The 21,905-nt window shown below is 35.2% G+C and overlaps 1 protein-coding gene across 3 annotated transcripts in view; it reads right to left on the reverse strand.

Moving 5' to 3' along the window:
• The window catches only part of MALRD1 (MAM and LDL receptor class A domain containing 1), an 808,982-nt gene that overhangs the window by 462,369 nt on the left and 324,708 nt on the right, over positions 1 to 21,905 (reverse strand). For all 3 annotated transcript variants that reach the window (XM_059183995.1, XM_059183996.1, XM_059183994.1), the window contains exon 26: positions 1,572 to 1,819. In XM_059183995.1, the coding sequence (XP_059039978.1) occupies positions 1,572 to 1,819 (248 nt within the window). The remainder of the gene's footprint in view (positions 1 to 1,571; positions 1,820 to 21,905) is intronic.

Raw genomic sequence — 21,905 nt, forward strand, 5'->3', positions numbered from 1 at the left:
GGAGGGAGCACCTGTAATGGGGGCAGGGAATCTGGGGCACCTTGGGTCAAAGGTTTAAAATGTCTCCTTCCAAAGGTTAAGGCTCTGTGGTGGAGGCGGCAACACAAGAATATTATACTTTGAAAACAAAGATTTCGATCATGCTATTGTCTTTGATCATCAGCTGACATCTTTCTGAATGTAATTTGCTTTCCTTTCAGTGTTCAGACCCTGAGAACTCATCAGTCAGAATATGTGTGTTCTGATCCTACGGAGATCACACTTCCCATTGTAAATATAAATGCCACATTTATTCATATACTATTCTTTTTAAGCAAAATTCTTGGGAAGCCATCTCTGAGTGTTTAATTTATGTTATATGTAAAGCTAAGTTTAGATCCTAACTCAGCTGACTCCCATTCTTTGTGAAATAAAAGCAATCAATAAACAAAAGGGACGGACCTGAAAATACACAGTCATCATAGAGGCCGGTTGTCCCAAAGAGCCATACTGTCCTATTTATACTTATAATAGTACTAACATTTTCCTGAAAGTTCCACAGGATAATAGCCAAACCCTCTTCTTCTCCTGGCTACAGAAGTTCTTCTACCATTTTTTAGGGCTAATTTTCATCTTTCCTTTTTCATGAAGACTTTTTCAACCATTTTACAGTGGATCCAGCTCTAACATTTGTTCGTGGGAATATTTAAGTATATACTACTTGAATTTTCTGATGGTAAAATTCTCATAATTCCAGTTGTTAGGACCAATTTTATTTTTTTATTTTAGCCAGAAGCTTCCATTGAGTTTAAACAATAACTTTGTTGTTTAACCCGTAAACTGTCCCTGCTCCCCTTCCCCCAGGGGACCTACTTAAAAACAAGTCCCAGAAACCAGCTCAAGGTAACAGAGCCCAGATACAAGGGTGGGTCAGGCCCGGTGGAGACACCCAATCAGTAGGGGGTTGCATACTATCCCCCTAGCTACCAAGGAGTATGGGCCCCAGCCCTTTGGAAGCCTTTTTTGGTGCCAATCCTAATCAAGGTGTAATAGGCTGGTTCAAATGTCTACTAGGGTAAATTGTAACTCATTTGGTCACCTAGCATCACTGTGGAGTTTCCTGTGTGTGTTACAATCTCATTGGCTACCAGTGCGTGGCCAGGCCTGACCGCATGGCCTTTGCCCTTAATAGCTAGACGGAAACAGAGAAGGGTCACCCTCTCTTGTAAGAGGTGTGTCCCCAAATGTTCGGTCTGATTCTTGATGCTTGGCACAAAATAAAGCTTTGCTTGACCTTCGCTTTGTATCAGTCTCGCTCCTTTAATCACGGACCCATTATTGGGCCATAACACAGTAAGTACTAAATTCCTTGAGGGGAAGCAACTGCATTTTACTTCCTTTGTACTATCCATGCTTTATGGATAGTAACCATGAAGTCTTCCGGTGCTTTCCACAATTCGAATAACTATGGAATTTATCAATAGGATAAATTCTTCCCACAGTTCTAACAACCTTTCTGTATTGGTATTCTGTATTCCATTTTCTGTATTAGTGCTCTCAGCAGTCACAACATTTCTGGGTATTTTGCTTACCTTGCAATCTTTGCTTCTTCTGCTGATGACTGGACTGGAAATTCTGGCAGCCCTCATGGGCTGCTGAGGGAACAAGCTCTTTATGAAGATGTAATGACCAGAGGAGTTTCCTAAGGTGTGATCAGCAGCTGGCTCTGTGCCTACAGCAGGGAGGCTGCTAGCTTTCAGATTCCAGTCAAAGTCATCATCCTGCTCCTGCTCCCAAGAACAGAGGTCAAATTCAAAATCACAGCGCCCACTGGAGGTTCCTGGAAAACATTTCCCAAATTATGGCAGAGAGAAAATTAGCAGGTTTTAAGATACGCAGTCCAAAACTAGAGCAATCTTGACACATCCTGTAACAGCACCTGAGAAAATTATCCTGACACTAGCATTAAAATAGAATATTTAAAATCTATGTTTAATAATTAATGCTTCCGCATTTTATCTTAGAGAAGACTCAAATATCCAATAAATTAACCTAGCAAAACTTCAAAGTGTTAGGTTACCAAAGATTTTGAAAGCCATTTAATAATTTGTCTACAATATTTTTAATATTTCAACCAACTTGTTTTTAACAATTACCCATGAAAACTTCCAGAGACAAAAATCAACCATGATCTTAGGTCATTTTTGTTGGCCAACTGCACCAGTCCCAACATGAACTGAACTCCTAAGTTTGGTAAAATCAAAGCTTATTATCTAGCAAGGCTTGGGAAGACGTGGGAGTAGTACAGTTCACATTTGGTTACTACTTTGTTTTTAGAAACTAAGGTTTCTAAGAATTAAAATTCTGATAAATGTAATTAAGATGCTAGAATGGCTCAGGGAAGCAACTCTGTGTGTAAGAAAGAGGTGCATAAAAAGACAAAAGGGATAAAATTACATTTTTATTGAGGGAAAAGAAAGCAATTTTGTCCTAAAATGAAACTGGTTATTTAGAGATAGGAGACTTACACCAAAATCTGTATTGAAAAAGAAAAAAAAAAGAAGAAAAAAGAAATCTGTAAAACATTTGTGAAGGGGAATCACTGGAGAATTTTTGCTAGGGTCAGGACTGACTTGGATTGGAATAAATGGGTTTTAAAAGTACACTAGTATAAAATTGAAACCTGGTTTCTCTCTCTGCTAAAAAAGATGGTTTTCTTAGATTATTGCTCTGCTTTAGTAAGAAATTAAAAGCAGAGTTTCTGTTTTGTCTTTATCAGGTCTTGACTACTTGAAGCAGTTAAAACTTCTCAAAATTAAAGGGGCAAAGGTTTGCTAACAACTATATAATCCAATGTTTTTGCCTATGAAATCCCTTATTAACCTTGTTGGTAAAAGAAATAATGAAATATTGAGTTTTATAGTGACCTGTGACCCTAATTAGATTACATGCTTTAGAACCTTCTGATATTGTTAACAATCCTCCCAAACATTCAAATTCTCCCAAACATTCAAATTCTCAATTGTCTTTTTGACAAAAAAAAAAAAAAAAAAGGAAAACAAAAGAAAATAATATTTTAGTTTGCTACATATAGCCATTTCCATGGCTTGTGCAAGTTTACTTTTCCACAAATCTGATTCTCAGTCCCAATATCAATGAGACAATATTTAAATATTACACACATAACCTCCTCTAAACACCTATTTAGTCAATGTAATTTTATTTCTTCTTTCTCCTCATCTTTGCTCCTCAGGTCCTGGTAGGGAATTCAGGAAGCTTCTTATTCTGTTCAATACAGTTTGGGTTGGGAAATGCTGCCTAAAGTAAAAGTTATAATCACTGAAATTGTTTTTTAAAACAAAATCCTCATTTTAGAGATGAGAAATTGTGAAACAGAAAAAGGTAAAAAGTGTACTAATTGGAATTTATTATAATAAGTTGCAGAAATTAAATATGTTAGGTTGCATGAAATACCAACGATCTCTCCCAGGTTCCTAAAAATATTTTATTACAAATATTGCTAAAGTTTTCTTCTACTTCCAGGACAGCAAGAATTACTGAGTTCAACTATGACCTCATTGACCTTCTGCCTACTGAGTCTATCCATTTGTTTTCTTTTTCATTGTGTTATGTTAGTCACCATACAGTATGACATTAGTTTTTGCTGTAGTGTTCCATGATTCATTGTTGGTGTAGAACACCCAGTGCTCCATGCAGTAAGTGCCCTCCTTAATACCCGTCACCCAGCTCACCCATCCAATGCCTGACTTCAAGCTGTATTACAAAGCTGTGCTCATCAAGACAGCATGGTACTGGCACAAAAACAGACACACAGACCAATGGGTCTATTTCTGATAGATGGGTACAGAAATCTCCAACTACAATAGTCGATTCATCTATTCTTGCAATTCTAGTAGTTTTTGTTGCATGTTGTATGACATTCTATTAGATGCATACACATTAGGGATCATCATGCCTCCTTGGGGAAGTGACTCCTTCATTGTTATGTAATGCCTTTATTTATCCTTGATAACTTTAAAAGTGTTTATTTTACCTTCATTTATTTTCCAAGGCTCTCTTTCCCTTTTGAGGATTTGAGTTTCTGATTTAGATCATTTTCCTTGATATAAAAACTTTTTTTTTTCAAAGTAGGTTTTTTGGCAAAAAAAAAAAATTCTCTCAATTTGTGTTTGTCTGACAAAGTTGAGAAACTATTTGTCTTTTACTTTTGAAGGATAATTTCACAGCGTATGAATTCAAGGTTGGTAGTTTTTTGTTGTTGTTTATCCCCCCAAACACCTTAAATGTTTCAATCTTCTCAGTTCTCATTTGGGTAATTTCTGAGAAGTATAATTCTTACCTTTGTTCCTCTGTAGGGAAAGCATCTTATCTCTCCAACTTCTCTAAAGATTTTACTTTGATTTTCCATAGCTTAGAAAGGATATATGTAAGTGTAGGGGTGCTTTTTGTTTGATTGGTTTTTTTGTTGTTGTTGTTACATTTTTGTTTTGTTTTTGCATTTATCCTGCTTCATGTTCTATGCTGTGGTTTTGTGTCCAACATTCATTTGGGGAGAATTCTTAGTCATTATTTTTCCAAATGTTTCTTCTGTTCCTTTCCTCTTTCTTATCCATGTGGTATTCCCGCTACACACATATCTTGTTGTGAAGTCCTTGAACATCTGTTGTTTTTTCTCAGTCTTTGTTATTTCTGCTTTTCAGTTTTGGAAATTTCTATTGTGATGTCTTCTAGCTCAGATATCGTTCTTCAGCTGTGTCCAGGCGACTAATAAGCCCACCAAAGCTTACTCGTTTCTGTCGCAGAGGTTTTGATCTCCAGGATTTCTTTTTGATTCTGAGGATCTCTGTTTACACTGTGCATCTTTCTTGCTTGCTGTTTTATCCACTAAAGGCCTTAGAACACTGATCATAGTCATTTTAAATACCTGGTTTAATAATTCCAACATGCCTGTCATGTCTCTTTCTAATTTTTCCTTTCTCCAAATCGGACCATGTGATACTTTCTCAATAGCTGGACATGATACACTGGGTAAGAGGAACTGCTATAAATAGGCCTTAATGTGGGGAGAGGGGAAGAATTCTAGAGTTCTATGATTAGGTCTCAGTCTTTTAGGGATCATGAACCTCTGGACTGTGAACCTCACAAGCATTTCTCAGATTTTTTTTCTCCTCTCCTTACATGGAACGGGATATCTAGAGAGGGTTAGCAATAGAGATTTCCCTTCCACGAGGCCAGTTAGGCTCTGAAAATACCCTGGCAGTTTAGGCTTTCATTGTCTGAGGGAACGCCTTGTGAGGAAAAGCAAAGTGCTCTGTGATACCTTAAAATGGTTTCCACCGCCCCCCCGCCCCCAGCTGTTGGAAGCAGGAGAGGATTTTTCTCTGATATTTACTGGAAACCTGGCCAAACTCCTTGCAGTATTAAATTTATACACAATATCATAAATAAAGATTATAAATATCAATCTCATAATATTATAGGGTGTTCCGATAAGTGGGTTTCCTGAAGTTTTTAACTCTTGGGCTTGTCCATGTGGCAATTCCAGCACGTCATCAATAACCAATTCGGATCTCTTACCCAGGTACTGGTTCCGTTAGTGAATTCTGCCCCCAAGTTTCTAATCTGCTAATGTGTGATTCCCTGGGTTCACTTGCCTCTCTTCAATCTCGGAGATATTTGTCTTGTGGATTTAATAAGAGTTCTTGATTTCTTAGTCTCTTCAGCCTTTGACTTGTTAGAAGAGAGCTGTGACCTCCAAAATCATCATATATAGCACTGGACAGTAGGAACTACACAAACCTCTTCCTATAATTCTACTGGTAAATCCTACAGCTGATGATGTAAGTGATGATGCTGTAAAACTGAGCATTGTGTTACTAAGAGTTTGTATTTTCTAAAATTGTATGTTTAGGATACTTTTCATGTTCTTTATGTTTAAAGGCATGATGCAGCATAAAGCCAACGAGCAATCTGATCTTAAGTAATAAAATGTACAGGTCAGAATTCTTTGATAATAGTTATTCTTTATTAAGTTCTCTCTGAATATTAAAGTGAAAATGAAAATATTAAAAACCTTAATTTTATGTGAGGTGGTGCTCAAAAACTAAAAATAGTTAAAAAGGATTGAAGTTGCAGCATGTTAAGTATTTATATAGTTTTGTCTCTTCAAGAAAGCTAGTTAGAACAAGTTCTCAAATATTTAAGGAAATTTAATGTACATGAGAGTAGGAATGATTCTGCCACCAAAGCTCTCAGGGCCCTGTTCCTCAGTGCACAGGCCAAAGGAAGACAGGTGCACATCCCAGCTGAAGCCACCGCAATTCAGGGACAATGATTCTATACTACTGTTAATAGAATGTAATCAACAGACTCTTTAAGACTCTCCAAATTCTGCTAGGCACCAAAATCGTGTCTTTCTTTATGGATTCATTCTTACAGTTAGCATAGATCAGTATAATTGTTTAAATACACAAAAATAACTATTAAGTTATTTTAAATAAAGCAGAAAACTTGAAAATACATGGGTCTTACCATTCTTTTGATACCATTTTGGAGGGTAAAGACCACTAAGATGAAAGTTAATTTTATCACACCATCCAAAAAAAAAAAAAAAAAAACTTGCCCAATAGTGAAGAATGGCCTTCAGTTTTTGAAATAACTAAAAATTAATTAACTTAAGAAAGCATCAAGACTAATATGCTTTTTAAAAAATGGTTTAACAGTCTAGCTAACACTGATTTTTACTACTTTCAGGGATAGAGAAAATTTCTCTGTCATAATTCTGTCACCAAATGAACATAATGGCATTTTCTATCCAATTGCTGATTTGATTTTTAAAAATTGCATTTGATACTTTCTGGTAATTTATTCTTTCCTACAATAAACTGTAATAGTCTCTTTTGCTTTAGAATAGTAAAGTTCTCCTAAGTATCCTTTAAGAGGCCTGAGAAGTAAATACATTAAAATAATAATGAACCCCAACTAAGCATCGTTTAGAAGCTGAATAGTTGTCTTAATTAAAAATTATAAAATGAAGTAACTAAATCAGTTCACCTTGTGTTGGAAAATTGATCATCCCATGAAGACTAGTTTGCCATATAGACCAGCATCCAGAAAGGCCAACTGCATAAAGAAATGATGTTGGGAGATGGAGAGAAGTGAGTTGGGGGAAATTGGAGGGGGAGACAAACCATGAAAGACTGTGGACTCTGAGAAAAAAAACTTAGGATTTTGGAGGGGAAGAGGGTGGGGGGTTGGGTGAACCGGGTGGTGGGTACTCAGGAGGGCACTTATTGCATGGAGAACTGGGTGTGGTGCATAAACAATGAATTCTGGAACACTGAAAAGAAATAAAATGAAATTTTTTAAAAAATGATGTTTGCTGGAGAAAATCGGATTTGTTCTGTTTCAAAAATCATACAAATGATGCTACATGAATTTCTATCATGTAAATTATTGTTTTTCTTCTGATATTTACTATTGTTTTAAATATATTTTTCCTTGGAAATTTTAATTCTGATGTATCAGTGGGGAAAATACAATAAGCAGGCATAAGTTGTTAAGATTTCAGATCACTGTGGTGAGAAGGAACAACTTATAATTTCATATTTCACAATTTCCCCTGGGTGCCAGGTGAGAAAAGCAGCAAATAGTCTTTTGTGCAGATGCCAATTCCTGTCACTTCATGGAGCAATTAATGCCAGAACCAGACAGGTGTGCCATCAGGAAGACAATGATCACCTTTGTCTGCAGCTGTACCATCCATCAAACCAGGTTCTACCTTTCTAAACACTATAACTTTTCCATCGATCACTATCTTCATGAGCATGAAATATCAGTTTCATTTAAAAAGTTCGTAATTTTGAAAGGCAATAATCTAAATCCTTTTAAGACACAACCATCAAATTCCTAAAATTAAGATCTCAGTGTTCTATTCAATTGTTCATTCAATATAGATTTATTGAGCATATGCTATAAATAAGGCACATTTAGGAAGATAAAAAACTAACTGGAAGGGGGGCTATTGTATATTGGTTGATAAGAAAGCTGAAGTTCAGAGTACGATACTAAGCAAAGTATCACATTGTAAGTAGCAGAACTATGAGTTGAAGAATGATATACACAGAACCCTGTGCCACTACTCCCTCTTATAATGTAGTATGCAGTGCTCCAGGATGGGAGTTGCAAATAAATAATAATAATAAATCTATAAATACTACAGGCTAAGAAACTGTATGTGTCTATGAGAAAATTCTCAAAGAGATCTCTTTACATGTAGGCGGCTATGAAAAGATGGCAACCCTCCACTTTGACTTGATTCTTCTTGAGGTAGTTTATCAATTCTTTTACACTATTCATCTAGATATGAATGTCCTACGGACATATGGGCACATGGAAGAAGGGTCTGTAGTCAAAGGGATAAGATGAATCCTACAAATTATTATCTCTGTTTAAGGGATTTAAAAATACACGAGCATATTATTAACACACTAGCTCTGAGAAATCCCATAATATGGAAACTAGTTTTTTACATAACAAAGAATATTCCCAACCTATCTAAGGAAGCTATGAATTTATTTATTTACTTATTTAGTAGAACTATGAGAATTGTGTAGATTATTACATTGATGATGCACAGGACAAGTTTTACAAATTCTATTAAAATAAACAAGAAAAAAAAACATAATTTGAGAAATTAGTTTCCAGTTATAAATGGGGTACTTTCTCAGTTTTGTGACTTTGGAGATTGTTTTAGTTTCTTAGTAATTCCATAATAAAGTACAACAAAATGGGTAGCTTTAAACAATAGAGATCTATTCCCTCAAAGCTGCTAAGGATAGCAGTCTGAAATCAATGTGTCTGCAGTGCCATGTTCTCCCTCATGGCCCTAGGGGAGAATACTTCCCTGAATCCTATAGCTTCTCGTGGATACTGGCAAACTAAGCATTCATTGGCTTATAGATACATTCCTCCAGTCACATGACATTCTGTGTGTTCTCACACTATCTTCCCTCTGGATATCTATGTCCATATTTGCTCTTCTTAAAAGTGTTAACAGTCATTGGGCTAGGGCATACCTTAATCTAGTATGACCTCATTTTAACTCAGTACATCTGCAAAGACCCTGCTTCAGCTAAGGTCACATTCACCTTCACTTCGTGAACGTGAGTTTTGGGAAGACATTATACAATCAAATACTGGAATGATTATGTTCTTTAAAGCAAGTCTCTTGGATTTTGAGGTATATAATCACATCATTAGAAAATCATTATAATTTCGTGTTAATGTATTTCATTTCACGCCTTACATACTGCATAGAACCAGAACAAGAGTGTTAAATAATAATAGTAAACACTCTCAATATAATCTTGATTTTAATAAAAATATTTCATTATTTCCTTCAATTTATCCAATCATCTGTAAGATGTTAAAGTTCTATCATTCCATATATTACAGAAAGCACTTAACAGTTTGTTATGATTTTTTTCGGTGGTTTATTTGGTTACATGGACAGTGTCTTATTTCCTTTAAACAGTGTAAGATTTTGACCTCAAAATGTATAATGGCTCTATATTTGAATTTGGCTTGCTACCATTTTCAGTTCTTCTACATTTATTTTCACAAGGAGTTTGAACTACAGTTTTCTGGAGGGTTCTTTATCAGTGATTTATTAGCTTCATAAAACAAATTCAGTCATTTTTATATGTTAGAATAGTTTCTTTGGTCATTATCAGTTCATTAAAATGTGATAGAATCCTGTAGTACCTATCTCAAGAGACAAAATCAAGGACATTTGTTGATAACTTTATTTGATAGTTAATGGTCTATTCAGGTTCTCTACTTCATTAGTTAATTTTGCCATTTTTCTCATAGAAAGTTAACTAGCTCATTGATATTTTCAAGCTATCACAAAGTTATTGGTATCTATGTGGTTATTAATTCTCCTTTAACAAGGCCACATTTATTCAAATGTGTTTTTCTCCTTTTTTAAAATTAAAAGTTGGGGGCACCTGAGTGGCTCAGTGGGTTAAGCTGCTGCCTTCGGTCATGATCGCAGGGTCCTGGGATCGAGTCCCACATCGGGCTCTCTGCTCAGCAGGGAGCCTGCTTCCTCCTCTCTCTCTCTCTCTCTCTGCCTGCCTCTCTGCCTACTTGTGATCTCTCTCTGTCAAATAAATAAATAAAAAATCTTAAAAAAAAATTAAAAGTTGGTATTTTGTCTACCTTAAAAAATAACATACTTTTGAATTTATCATTTGAATTGCTTGTTTTCCAAACCATTACTTCTTTCTCCTGAGTTTCTTAATATTACATTTTTTACAAATTTTTATTTTTAAATAATTTCAAACTTATAGAAAAGTTGTAAGGATAGCATAGCACCGAAAACCTTTGACATTTAAATAAAATAAGGGAATAACTGTTTTGAATAATAAATTTATTCTAAAAATATCAACAACTTGAAAGAAATGAGAGAATAGAGAATACCTTTAAAAAAAAAAAAACTTAAAACCGAAACAAATCTGAATGAGATTCTATCCATTACAAAAACTGAATTCATAATAAAACATTTCCCACATACCCAACTTTAAACTCAGATGGCTTCATGGGTCAAATCAATTGAGCTTTTTTTTAAAATTTTTTATTTTTTATAAACATATATTTTTTTCCCCAGGGGTACAGGTCTGTGAATCACCAGGTTTACACACTTCACAGCACTCACCAAAGCACATACCCTCCCCAATGTCCATAATCCCACCCCTCAATTGAACTTTTAAGGGTGAAACTGTATTAACTTACACCAACTCTCCCAAAACATAAGGAAAAGAGAACTCTTCCCAACTCTCCTTATGAAGCCAGTATAATGCCAATACCAAAGGCAGACAAGCAACTACAGGAAATTTAGAGACCAATTCCCCCATAAACATAGGTGCAAAAATCTTTAACAATACATTTATTAAGGAATGTGTTTGACTTAATGTTCAAAAATCAACTAAGGTAATTCATTACTTTAATACAAAGGGAGAAAAAATCATATGATCTTCTCATCTAGATGCAGGAAAGGCACTGATAATATTCAACACTTCTTTATGATAAAACTTGATGTAAACTAGCAATAAAAGGGATCTCATTCAAACTGAAAAAAGGGACCTGTGGAGAACATATAGCTAGTTTCAGACTTAAATGTTAAATACTGCAGAACTTTACCCTAAGACTGGGAACAGAGTAAGTAGTCGAAAAGTCCAAAAGCCCACCTCTTTTATTCAATAACGGTCCAGAAAGTTCTAGTCTGTGCAATAGGAAAAGAAAGTAAAATGGAATTGAAGAGAAAGCATATAAAATCACATAAATTAATCAATTATCTACACAAAAAATTTCTAAGAAATCTGTATGGTAACTACTAGAACTCTTAACTAAATTTGGTAAGGTTATAGGATACAAGGAAAATATATAAAACTCAATTGGATTTCTACAAGTTATCAGCAAAAACTTACAAGTTGAAATTAGAAAATAATTTTATTCACAAGTATGAAAAGAATAAAGTATTTGGGAATACATATTAAAAAGACATGTCTATACTGGACTTGTTTATATAGGATGTCATCCCTGGAAAACTCAGGGTCATTAACATGCAGTTTTCCTCCATTTTCTTTTATAGATTCAATATGAACCTATCTGAAATCCCAGAGAGTCTTTTTGTAAAAATGTTTGTGTATATAGTAAATATGCAGACACGTAATAGAAAGAAGTGTGAAAGAACTTTTTTGGATGATATAAATGTACTATATTTGTGATATATGTGCATGCACTTGTCAAAACATCAAATTGTGATGTATGCACTATATATTTCATCTTAAAAAACTAAGAACAAATATCAAATTCTAATTATTTTGCTTGCTTCTAACAGTGATATATGTTGGCATTTCTGAAATTAGAATGCTTTCTGCATATTCTAGATTTGAGCAATTAAATATAAAAATTGATTTAACTTGGTACTAGGCTGTTGAGGTTGTAGATACAGGTGACAAATATGAAAATGTGGTACTGGATTAAAATTGGTGTTATCCATGGTGGATGGATGGATGGATGAATGGATAGGTAGCTGGAGAGGTGGACAGGTAGACTGATAGGTAGGTAAATAGGTAGATAGGTAGACAGGCAGGTAAACAGACAGACAATAGCCATGGAAATACGCAAACACATGTATACATATACATATATTTACTAGCTCTGTCCACTGAGAAGGCCAAGAAGTAATGACTCATTAAAAAAATAATCTTGATTTTTAAACTATCACTCTCCACTAAAAAGAATCAGGGCTATTTAGAGCTGATATCAAGTCTGGGGAAGAAAAAGTATAAGATCAGTGTGGGATATTTTGTTGTGCAAGATGAAAGGAAGTGATCAAAGAGTGATTAACAACTTTGAAAAGTTCATAGAAGATAGTTTACAGGAGTTCCTAATAGCCTAAGCTGGAATAATTCAATAATCAGAATAAATTATGATGATTATAACCCTTTGGATGAAATTTTAATCTGTAAGACTATAATAATATAAATAAATAACAAGTTAAGAAATGAATAGAGCAAAGGCAAAGCTCTTCTTTATAGTAGAAAACCAATTTGTGTGGAGTGAAGGCATAAGAAAAGCATCAGTGGGCTGTATGGACCCAGCAATCCCAATTTTGGGTATATCCATAAAAAAGTCAAGAACATGACGAGATAACTGCACTCTGACATGCACTGTGGTATTATTCACAATAGCCATGATAAGGAAACAACCTCAACATACACTAATGGGAGAATAGATAGAGAAAAGGTGGTGTTTACATAAAATGGGATATTATTCAGCCATATAAAAGGAAATCCTGCCTTATTTGACAACGTGGTTGAATTTGAAATATGCGAACTGAAATAAGTCAGTTGCAGAAAGAAAAAATATTGCATGATTCAACTTACATGAGGTATCTAAAATAGCCAAACTCAAAGAAACAGAAAGTAGTATGATGATTGCCAGAAGCTGCAGAGAGGAGCTAATGGGGAGTTGCTGTCCACAATGGGTATAAAGTTTCAGGTATGCAAAATGAAAAACTTGTAGAGATCTACTATATAACAGAGTGCCTAAAGTTAATACTATATTTCATTCACTTAAAAATTTGTTGGGGGTAGATCTCAGGTTAAATGTTCTTACGACAATGGAAGGAAGGAAGGAAGGAAATCAATCAATCATCAATAGGAGCTAAAACTAGCTGAACGTTTGGCAAGGGCAGTATATTTTCATACTCACTGGTATTTGCATATGAATTAATAATTATTTTTAAAAGAATTACTTGATAGAAGAGAGATGTGATTGATTATACCTTAACCAATTGTTCAAAGTAAACATCAGGAATAGGAGCACAAATCAACACATGCCTCCTCATATGATGCACTGAGAAGGACGCATGATTACATCTGTGGTACTTTTCTTTTTCTAAGATTTATTATTTGTTTTCAAAGAGAGAGAGAAAGCATGCATGGGGGAGGGGCAGAGGTACAAAGAATTTCTACCAGACTCCGTGGTGTGTAAGGAACCCAAAAAGGGGCTTGATCCCAAGACCCTGAAATCATGACCTTTGCTGAAGTCAGATGCTTAAGCAACTGAGCACCCAGGCGCCCATGAATGTGTGGTATTCTTGCTAACACACTGAAAATTTTATCTAGTTGTAAGGATTAATGACAGAAGTGATCAAATCTCTCACAATAATTGTGAATTCTTCTATTTTTATTTAATTCTGTCTGGTTTTTAACTCACGTATTTTGAAGCTCTGTTGCAATGCACATTTCTGACATAATTTCCTGATAACCGACTTTTTCTTCTTCTTTTAAAAAATATTTTATTTATTTTGACAGAGAGAAACACAGAGAGAGAGGGAACACAAGCAAGGGAAGTGGGAGAGAGAAAGGCAGGCTTCCTGCCGAGCAGGGGCTCTAGGATCCTGACCTGAGCTGAAGGCAGATGCCTAACAACTGAGCCACCCAGGCATCCAATAACTGACTACTTTATTACAATTTTCCTTTTATCATTTGTAATTTTTTCAGAAGTCTACTTTAATATTAACTTTTGCACTATATATATTTGCTGTCTTTAACAGAACAAGTTTAAATATAAAGTCAGAGATACGTTAGAAGTCAAAGGTTGGAAAAATATAAACCAAATATTCTATCATGCTTTTCTAACCAATCAGAATTTTTTGCATTTTAATTGATATGTTTAGGTTAGTTATATTTGATTTAATTAAATGTTTTGACAAGATTCAGATCTTTCAGGACCACTGGGTGTCAGTTGGTTAAGCGGCTGCCTTCGGCTCAGGTCATGATCCCAGTCTCCTGGGATCAAGTCCCACATTGGGCTCCTTGCTCAGCAGGGAGCCTGTTTCTCCCTCTGCGTGCCGTTCTGTCTGCCCGTGTTCTCTCTCTCTCTGAAAAATGAATAAATAAAAAAATCTTAAAAAAAAATTAGTTCTTTCATTTTATCATTTTTTTCTACTTTTTAAAATTATTTTTTCCCATTTGTTATTTATTATTTTTTTCTCCTGTGTGCTTTTGAATACTTTTAGTATTCCATTTTAATTCTTCTGTTGGGTTTTTAATGTATCCCTTTACATTTTAGTGTTGGTCTAGTGATTTCATGTGCATACTTCACTATCACTATCTAGAGATGAAACTGTTCTTCATGCAAAATTTTAAGAACCTTGGTACAGTTTAATTGCACTCACCTCCTGATCCTTGTGCTATTTTTGTGATGTTGATCCACCTAGGATATAAAAGCTGCAAAAATGTATCTTTTTATAAACATATGAGGAAAAATGTATCTTTTCTTTAGAAAAGTCATGTATCTCTGAAAGAAAGTAGAAGAGAAAATGTGGTCTTGTATATTTACCCACATTTTTAAATTATTATCTTCATTCATTCCTAATGATTCAAATTTTAATCCGGCATCATTTACTTTTGACTTGAAACATGTCCTTTAACATCTTTTACAGTGCATGCTGATGTATACTGATACCTTTGCTTTTCAGTTATCTAAAAATATCTTTACTTTGCCTTAATTTTTGAAAGATATTTTCCCTAGGTAGAAAATTTCATGTTGGTAGGTCCTCCCTTCCGTTCCCATTTTAGCAGTTTAAATATATTCTTCCAATATCTTTAGGCCTATTTCTGGGTTTTGTTTGCTGATGAGAAGCTAATAAGCCTATGATTATTCTACTTTTGATGAACTTTTTCCTGGTATTGGCCAAGATTTTCTTTTTTATTTTGAAGTGATTTTCATTTACTTTGTCTTAATCATCCTAATCATCATAAGTTGATATTTTCCATAGATTTGACAAAGGTTTTGATAATTACTTGTTCAAATACTTTTCGGCCTCATTTTTCCCCATTTCCTGGTGTTTACATGTATGTAAGAGTATTTGATAGGGTCCTGGGTAACTCTAAGGCATTGATTGATCAGGTTCTTTTCTTTTTTTGTTTTTCTCTTCTTAGATAACTTCTAATTAGTGGTTCTGTCTTCAAGTTCAATGATGATTCTTCAATTGTCTCTAACATCCCTTTAAGTCCACCCAGTGAATTTATTTCAGATAATGTACCTTTCAATTCTAGAAGTTCCCTTAGGTTCTTCTATTATTCTTTTCTCTTTCCTCCTCTTTTTAGTTTACTTCCTCCTCTTTATTATTCCCCATTTTCTTTTTCTTCTTCTCATTCTTCTTTTCTGTGCTGAGATCCTCAATACTTGTTTATTCATTATGGCTATATTCTTATTTAGATCCTCAAACACATTTGTAACATCTGTTTTAAATCTCCTGTTTACTAAATCCAAGTTGTTGTTGTTTTTTTTAAATCATTTCTGGCTCTAGTTATTTTTTTTAAGATTTTATCTATTTATTTGAGAGAGAAAACATATGCAAAGAGGAGCAGAGGGAGAGAGACAACGGTGGAGCCTGATGAAGGGCTCGATCCCACAATGGTGAGATCAACTGAGCCAAAAATCAAGAGTCAGACACTGAACTGACTGAGCCACCCAGGAGCCCCAGGCTCAATTTCTACTGATATTTTGTTTTTGTTCTCTCAAATGAATATCAATTTTCCTGTTTCTTAATATGTGTATTTTTTCCCTTTTTACTTATGTGGTAGGATTATAGCAAATTAGAATTATGCCATGTTCCTTAAAAATGTGTTACATTTTTTACAGTTAATTCCTGACAGATCTTCTTTATCTAATCAAGCTAAATTTTATTATTGTTTTGGTTAGGTATATTAAAATTTTCCACTTAACCTTAAGATTATGCTCCTAGGGGCACCTGGGTGGCTCAGTGGGTTAAAGCCTCTGCCTTCAGCTCAGGTCATGATCTCAGGGTCCTGGGATCAAGCCCCGCATCAGGCTCTCTGCTCAGCGGGGAGCCTGCTTCCTCCTCTCTCTTTGCCTGCCTCTCTGCCTACTTGTGATCTCTATCAAACAAATAAATAAAATCTTAAAAAAAAAAAAAGATTATGCTCCTGTTGATAACCTGGTTACTTATTGATCTTATTTGAATGCCTGAAGTGTTTAGCACCACCTTTCAACACCAGTTGTGCTAGAACTTTCATATGTCTCCAAATTGCTTACCTCTGAAATAAACATTCAGTCCTCAGTTCTGCACCATATCATCTTTCCTTAGAGGGTTGTACCATGGGCACAGAGAGTCTAACTCTTAGCCGCAGACCTGTGGTTAATCCCCACAAAATCTTCTAGGGCAACCACAGGGACCAGTTTCTTTTCTCAGATAGTCACTTCAGCAGCCAAGAATTCTAATCTCTCAATTTAGTGACACCGATATTATTTTTTTAACTCTACCTCTGCTCTGTGATACAAAAATTTCCTCACACAGAAATCTTTGACAATCTTGAGGCAATTATGAAGCTCATCTTTTCTATTTCCATCTCTAAAGAATCACAGTCCTAAGCTACAAATTGTGTAATGACTGAAAACATTTGTCTTATATATTATGTCCCATTCTGTAGCTGCTTTTGACAAAGGAACAAGACCAGTAATGGCTTTTTTTGACAGATGGAAGCACAAGTTCTTCCTAATATTATTTTATATTCTAGTATCTTACCTACCTGATTCTCTTATTACTTTGCTTCAATAATGTATGCAAATATGCATGCATATTTTATGTTATGATATTTAAGCTTTTCAATTTATTTTTAATCATCTTTTACGAATGTTTTAACTTTAGTATATTAAGTGCATTTTTGTTTCTCTTTTATTCAGTAATTATTTAAAAGAGTAAAAAATATGTATCTAATTGCCCTGGCATTTTAACTTAAATTTAAAATTAATATTTGGTTTTACCATATTTCCAGTGAATAATATGACCTCTATAATTTCTATAATAAGTGTATTAAATTGTCTCTTAAATCATGACAAATTTGTAAATGTAATAAGTATGGTTAAAAGAAATACTTTCATTTTTAATGTTCAAAGTACTCTATGCTTTTTTGGGGTACCGGGGTGGCTCAGTTGGTTGAGCAACTGCCTTCGGCTCGGGTCATGATCCTGGAGTCCCAGGATCGAGTCCTGCATCAGACTCCCTGCGGAGCTGGGAGTCTGCTTCCGCCTGTGACCTTCTCACCTCTCATGCTCTCTCTCACTGTCTCTCTCTCAAATAAATAAATAAAATAAAAAAACAAAGTACTCTATGCCTTTTTAATTTACAAGTGACCCTTGAACAACACAAGTTTGAACTGTGTAGGTCCACTAATACATGGATTTTTTTTCCCTATAAAAGTACTTTCTTTTATGATTTTCTTCATAACATTTCCTTTCCTCTGCCTAACTTTAACATACAAAATATGTGTTAATAGACTGTTTACGTTATTGGTAAGGCTTCCAGTCAATTGCAGGCTACAAGTTCATTTTAGGGGGAGTAAAAGTTATATGGGGATATTAAAATGAGTTTGTGTGTGTGAGATAGTCACCATCCCTGACTCATGTTTTTCAAGGGTTAACTGTAATGAATTAACTAGTTAATGTGTATGTTTTTAATCTAATCAGAGAAATAGAGGTATTTTGAAATATGGTTCAGCTTATGGATCTTCAGATTTTTCTTGTTATACAGCAAAGAGTTTAGTTTTATAAATTTAGTTATCCTATTTGAGGCAGAAAGCTTCAAAATTACATCTTTGTTTTAGATTTCACCTTTTATCATTCAATAATTTTGATTCAGAAATTTTGATTTAATCTTTCACTATATCATAAATTGCTGTCCATGTTTTATTCACTTATATCAATGCCTACATTTATATATCACTAACAATATTCCTTTGGTAAAACTTACTCCTGTAAGTTATGAGGAAATTTAGTTCTTAATTAGGGTAACTTAATTTTAAGTACCTTAAATACTTTTAATTTTATGAAAACCATATATCCTATATATTGGCTATTATTTGTTTTACATATGCCCTATTGTCTTACTTATCATAACCAATTATGCCCAGTACGAATTTTCATCCTCTGCCATATTTATTATTTCCTCTCAGTCTTTCATATCTTTGAACATTTTTCTTTCTGTCCTAAGATTTTCAAATTTGTTCTCCCTAGCAATAATTCACTCTTCTATAATGTCATTCCTGCTCAAACTTTCATTTAGGGTTGTAATTATTTTTCATATAATTTTTATTGTCCTATCTTATTGATTATAAGGTCTTACAGATTTTAAGAAATTATAGATTATCTTATGGATAATTAAGATAATACCTTATAGATCTTGTCTTATCTAATTTCATCTTAACCTTTTCTTTCCTTTCCTCTTATGGCCTTCTACTTATATTTTATACAATCTGTAATTTCTTACAATATGTTGGATATGTACAACAATATATACATATATATACACATGCACACATACATATATATGTATATATTTGCTTTACCTGGGTTACTGTAATAAAAACATTTCAGAAGAATTAAATCCCTCTGATGTTCCTATTTTTTGTTGTTGTTTTACCAGTCGACATTTAGATAATATTGCAGAGCTGGTTATTATCAATAAGGTATGAAACTTTCCTTTGGCTGATTCAGTATTATCTGGTAATTTGTAGAAGAGGTATACCTGGAGGTCATAGACTATTCATATTCCAATTTCTAGTGCATAACAAACTGCAGCTAATGTAATCTTTTATAATGAGGTGTGACTATTTCTTCTTGGCCCTATGACTCTTTAATTAACAGAATGCAAAACAATCAGAAACAACTAAAAAAAAAAAAAAACCTATATTTGTCAACTAGCACCAATTCCCAGCATGTTCTTGGGTACATACTCTCCCTAACCCTTCAACAGCCAATGCCAGTCCTCACTAGTCAGTAGTACTATATGAGTCCAAATGCAGCTTCTTGCCTTCTTTTACATAATGTTGTTTCTTATTTCTGGAAAAATGATGATGGGGAGGGGGGGAATCAAGGAGATGTAAATAGGTTTTCTTTTGCTCACATTTTAAATGGAAAACTCTCTTAAAAAGTTAGATACTATTTTTATATTACTTAAAACCAAATAGCTACATATTGGCTGCTTTATCTTACTTAAAATAAAACCAATTAGCCTTATATTGACTGGTGAAATTCAAAAGCTATAGATATATAAGTTCACTTTCTATTGTGTATGGATAGAAAAAGCCCAACTGATTTTTGCGAAATATTTAGGTAATGAGGAGTGACAGCACCAAGATGACAAAATAGGTTGTTCCTGACTTCACTTCCCTCATAAGAACAACTCTGACACCACTGCAAGAATCCTAGATCACAGGGGTCAGCATGAATCTGCCCCTGCATCAGAGAGACCAGGACAGACTGTATTCGAAAGATTAAAAAAGCAGCTACACATTGACTGTACTACCCTTCCCTCCAGCCAGAGAAGCGAGACGTAGAGAGATCACCCCGAGCCTCAGTTACTCCAGCAGGAAATGAGAAACCAAGCAGGACAACCAGAACTCCACAACATGTGTGTCTGTTTTGCAGGAGCTTCTACTCTGATGCTGCACCACAAGGATTACAGGATAATCATCAGGGCTCAACCACTGGGAAACACACTGACAGAGAAGTGGGGAGGGGCTTATAAAAGGCTCAAGGGTCTTGACAGATGGAGTTCATACCTGCAGTGACCAAGTAGTAACTCCACCCAGCATTTTGTTCATCTGTAGAATCAAGAAATTATGTACTCCAAACATAAAATGCAGAAGGTTGCAGATGTGCCTGACTTGGATCCTCAAAGGAGGAGTTCAGCTGGCCCCAAAGACAGGTTTGCCTACAACCCGGCAAAGAGCTGAATCACATCTCCACACTCTCTGGAGAGTGTCTTTCAGCCCCATATGACCACAAAAACTGGTGATAACTCCTACAATCAGTGCGCCCCAGTGCTACCTGAGCTGAGAAGTGGGTGGGCACAGCTGATCATCTCCAGAGCAATACCAGGACCAGGCATAAAATGTTCCCCTGCACTGCCCAGGCAGGGGGACTAGTTCATAACCAAGGCTGGAGGTGTATCATGGCCCCTCCTGACTTGAAGTCTATATGGAAAAAACTAAAGGCCTGGAGTGAGCCATTCCCATCCTGTCCAGACATAGCCCCACCAGCCGTGGAGTGTCTCTAGCCCCATCTGACCAGATGAACTGGCAAGAACTCCTTGAAGCCATGAAAGTTAGTGAAGCTTGAACCAAGAAACAAGCATGTAAAGCCAACAGTCTACAGAGCAAAGCCAGTGGCCCTATCTGGCTAGGAAAGCTGGTGTGCAAGCTGGCTTGATTTAACACAACAAAGACTTTTTTATTGGCTTTAACCATTTCTCCTGCTGTACTAGGGCAGGGAATCAACTTCACAGCCCTACTGAACACAGATTTCAACCTATCTGACCAGAGAACCTAACTCGAACACATAAGAAGCTATGCAATGTGGTCCAGATATGGAACACCTGGACAGAGAGTATACTTCATGACTTCCCCCTGTATGCAAAGCAAAGCTAGCAGCTTCACATGACCAACAAATTCTTTGCACACTCTGGCCTGATTTAGGACTCCAAGCAATGAGTCATACAAGTTCTCGATTCCTATCTGGGGCCATACAAGTTCTCGATTCCTATTTGGCTACCCAGTTAGAGCTGGGAAGCTATTTTATAACCCACCTAATAATGAACATAGTACCCACTTCCCAAAATTTAATAAGCCTGACTAGAGAATCAAAGAACTGCAGAGCCCAAAATAAAGCCTCATATGTGTAGGGAAGCCCTATCCAGCTATTCCCAGCTAGTGGCACAATCCCCTATCTCAGTCCTCAGAGCACAAGCAGTTGATCCACCAAAAAATGGACCAAATGGGAAACTCCAGCTGCCCAAAGACATTACCAGAAGGCACACCCAAAATCCCAAACTGAGCTTTCTAAGGAAAGAGCAGCCATCAAACACACACACATACACACACACACATTCCATACCTGAAAAATATAATAACTGAACAATTCAATATAGAGTTTAAATGCACAATCAGCCATATGGAAGAAAGATTAAACAACCTAGAGAATTAGACTTTGGAAATTATCTAGCCAGAGATAAAATGAAAAGGAGTGAAGGAAACCTATGGGAATATGGAATACAAGGAAAAGAAGCAATATTTGTATTACAGAAATTCCAGAAAAGGGAGAGAAAGACAAAAAGACAGAAAGTATACTTAAAGCAATAACAGCTGAAAACTTCCCAAACCTGGGTAAAGAAATGGTCATCCAGATTCATAACACCCAAAAGACCCTGAATACATCTGGCTTAATAGGGCAACAATGAGACAAAATTTAATAATCATTAAATTGTCAGAAGTAAAATACAAAAAAAGAATTTGAAGAACAAC

The sequence above is a fragment of the Mustela lutreola genome, chromosome 8 (genome assembly GCF_030435805.1).
Source record: "Mustela lutreola isolate mMusLut2 chromosome 8, mMusLut2.pri, whole genome shotgun sequence".
In the NCBI taxonomy this organism is placed as follows: domain Eukaryota; kingdom Metazoa; phylum Chordata; class Mammalia; order Carnivora; family Mustelidae; genus Mustela; species Mustela lutreola.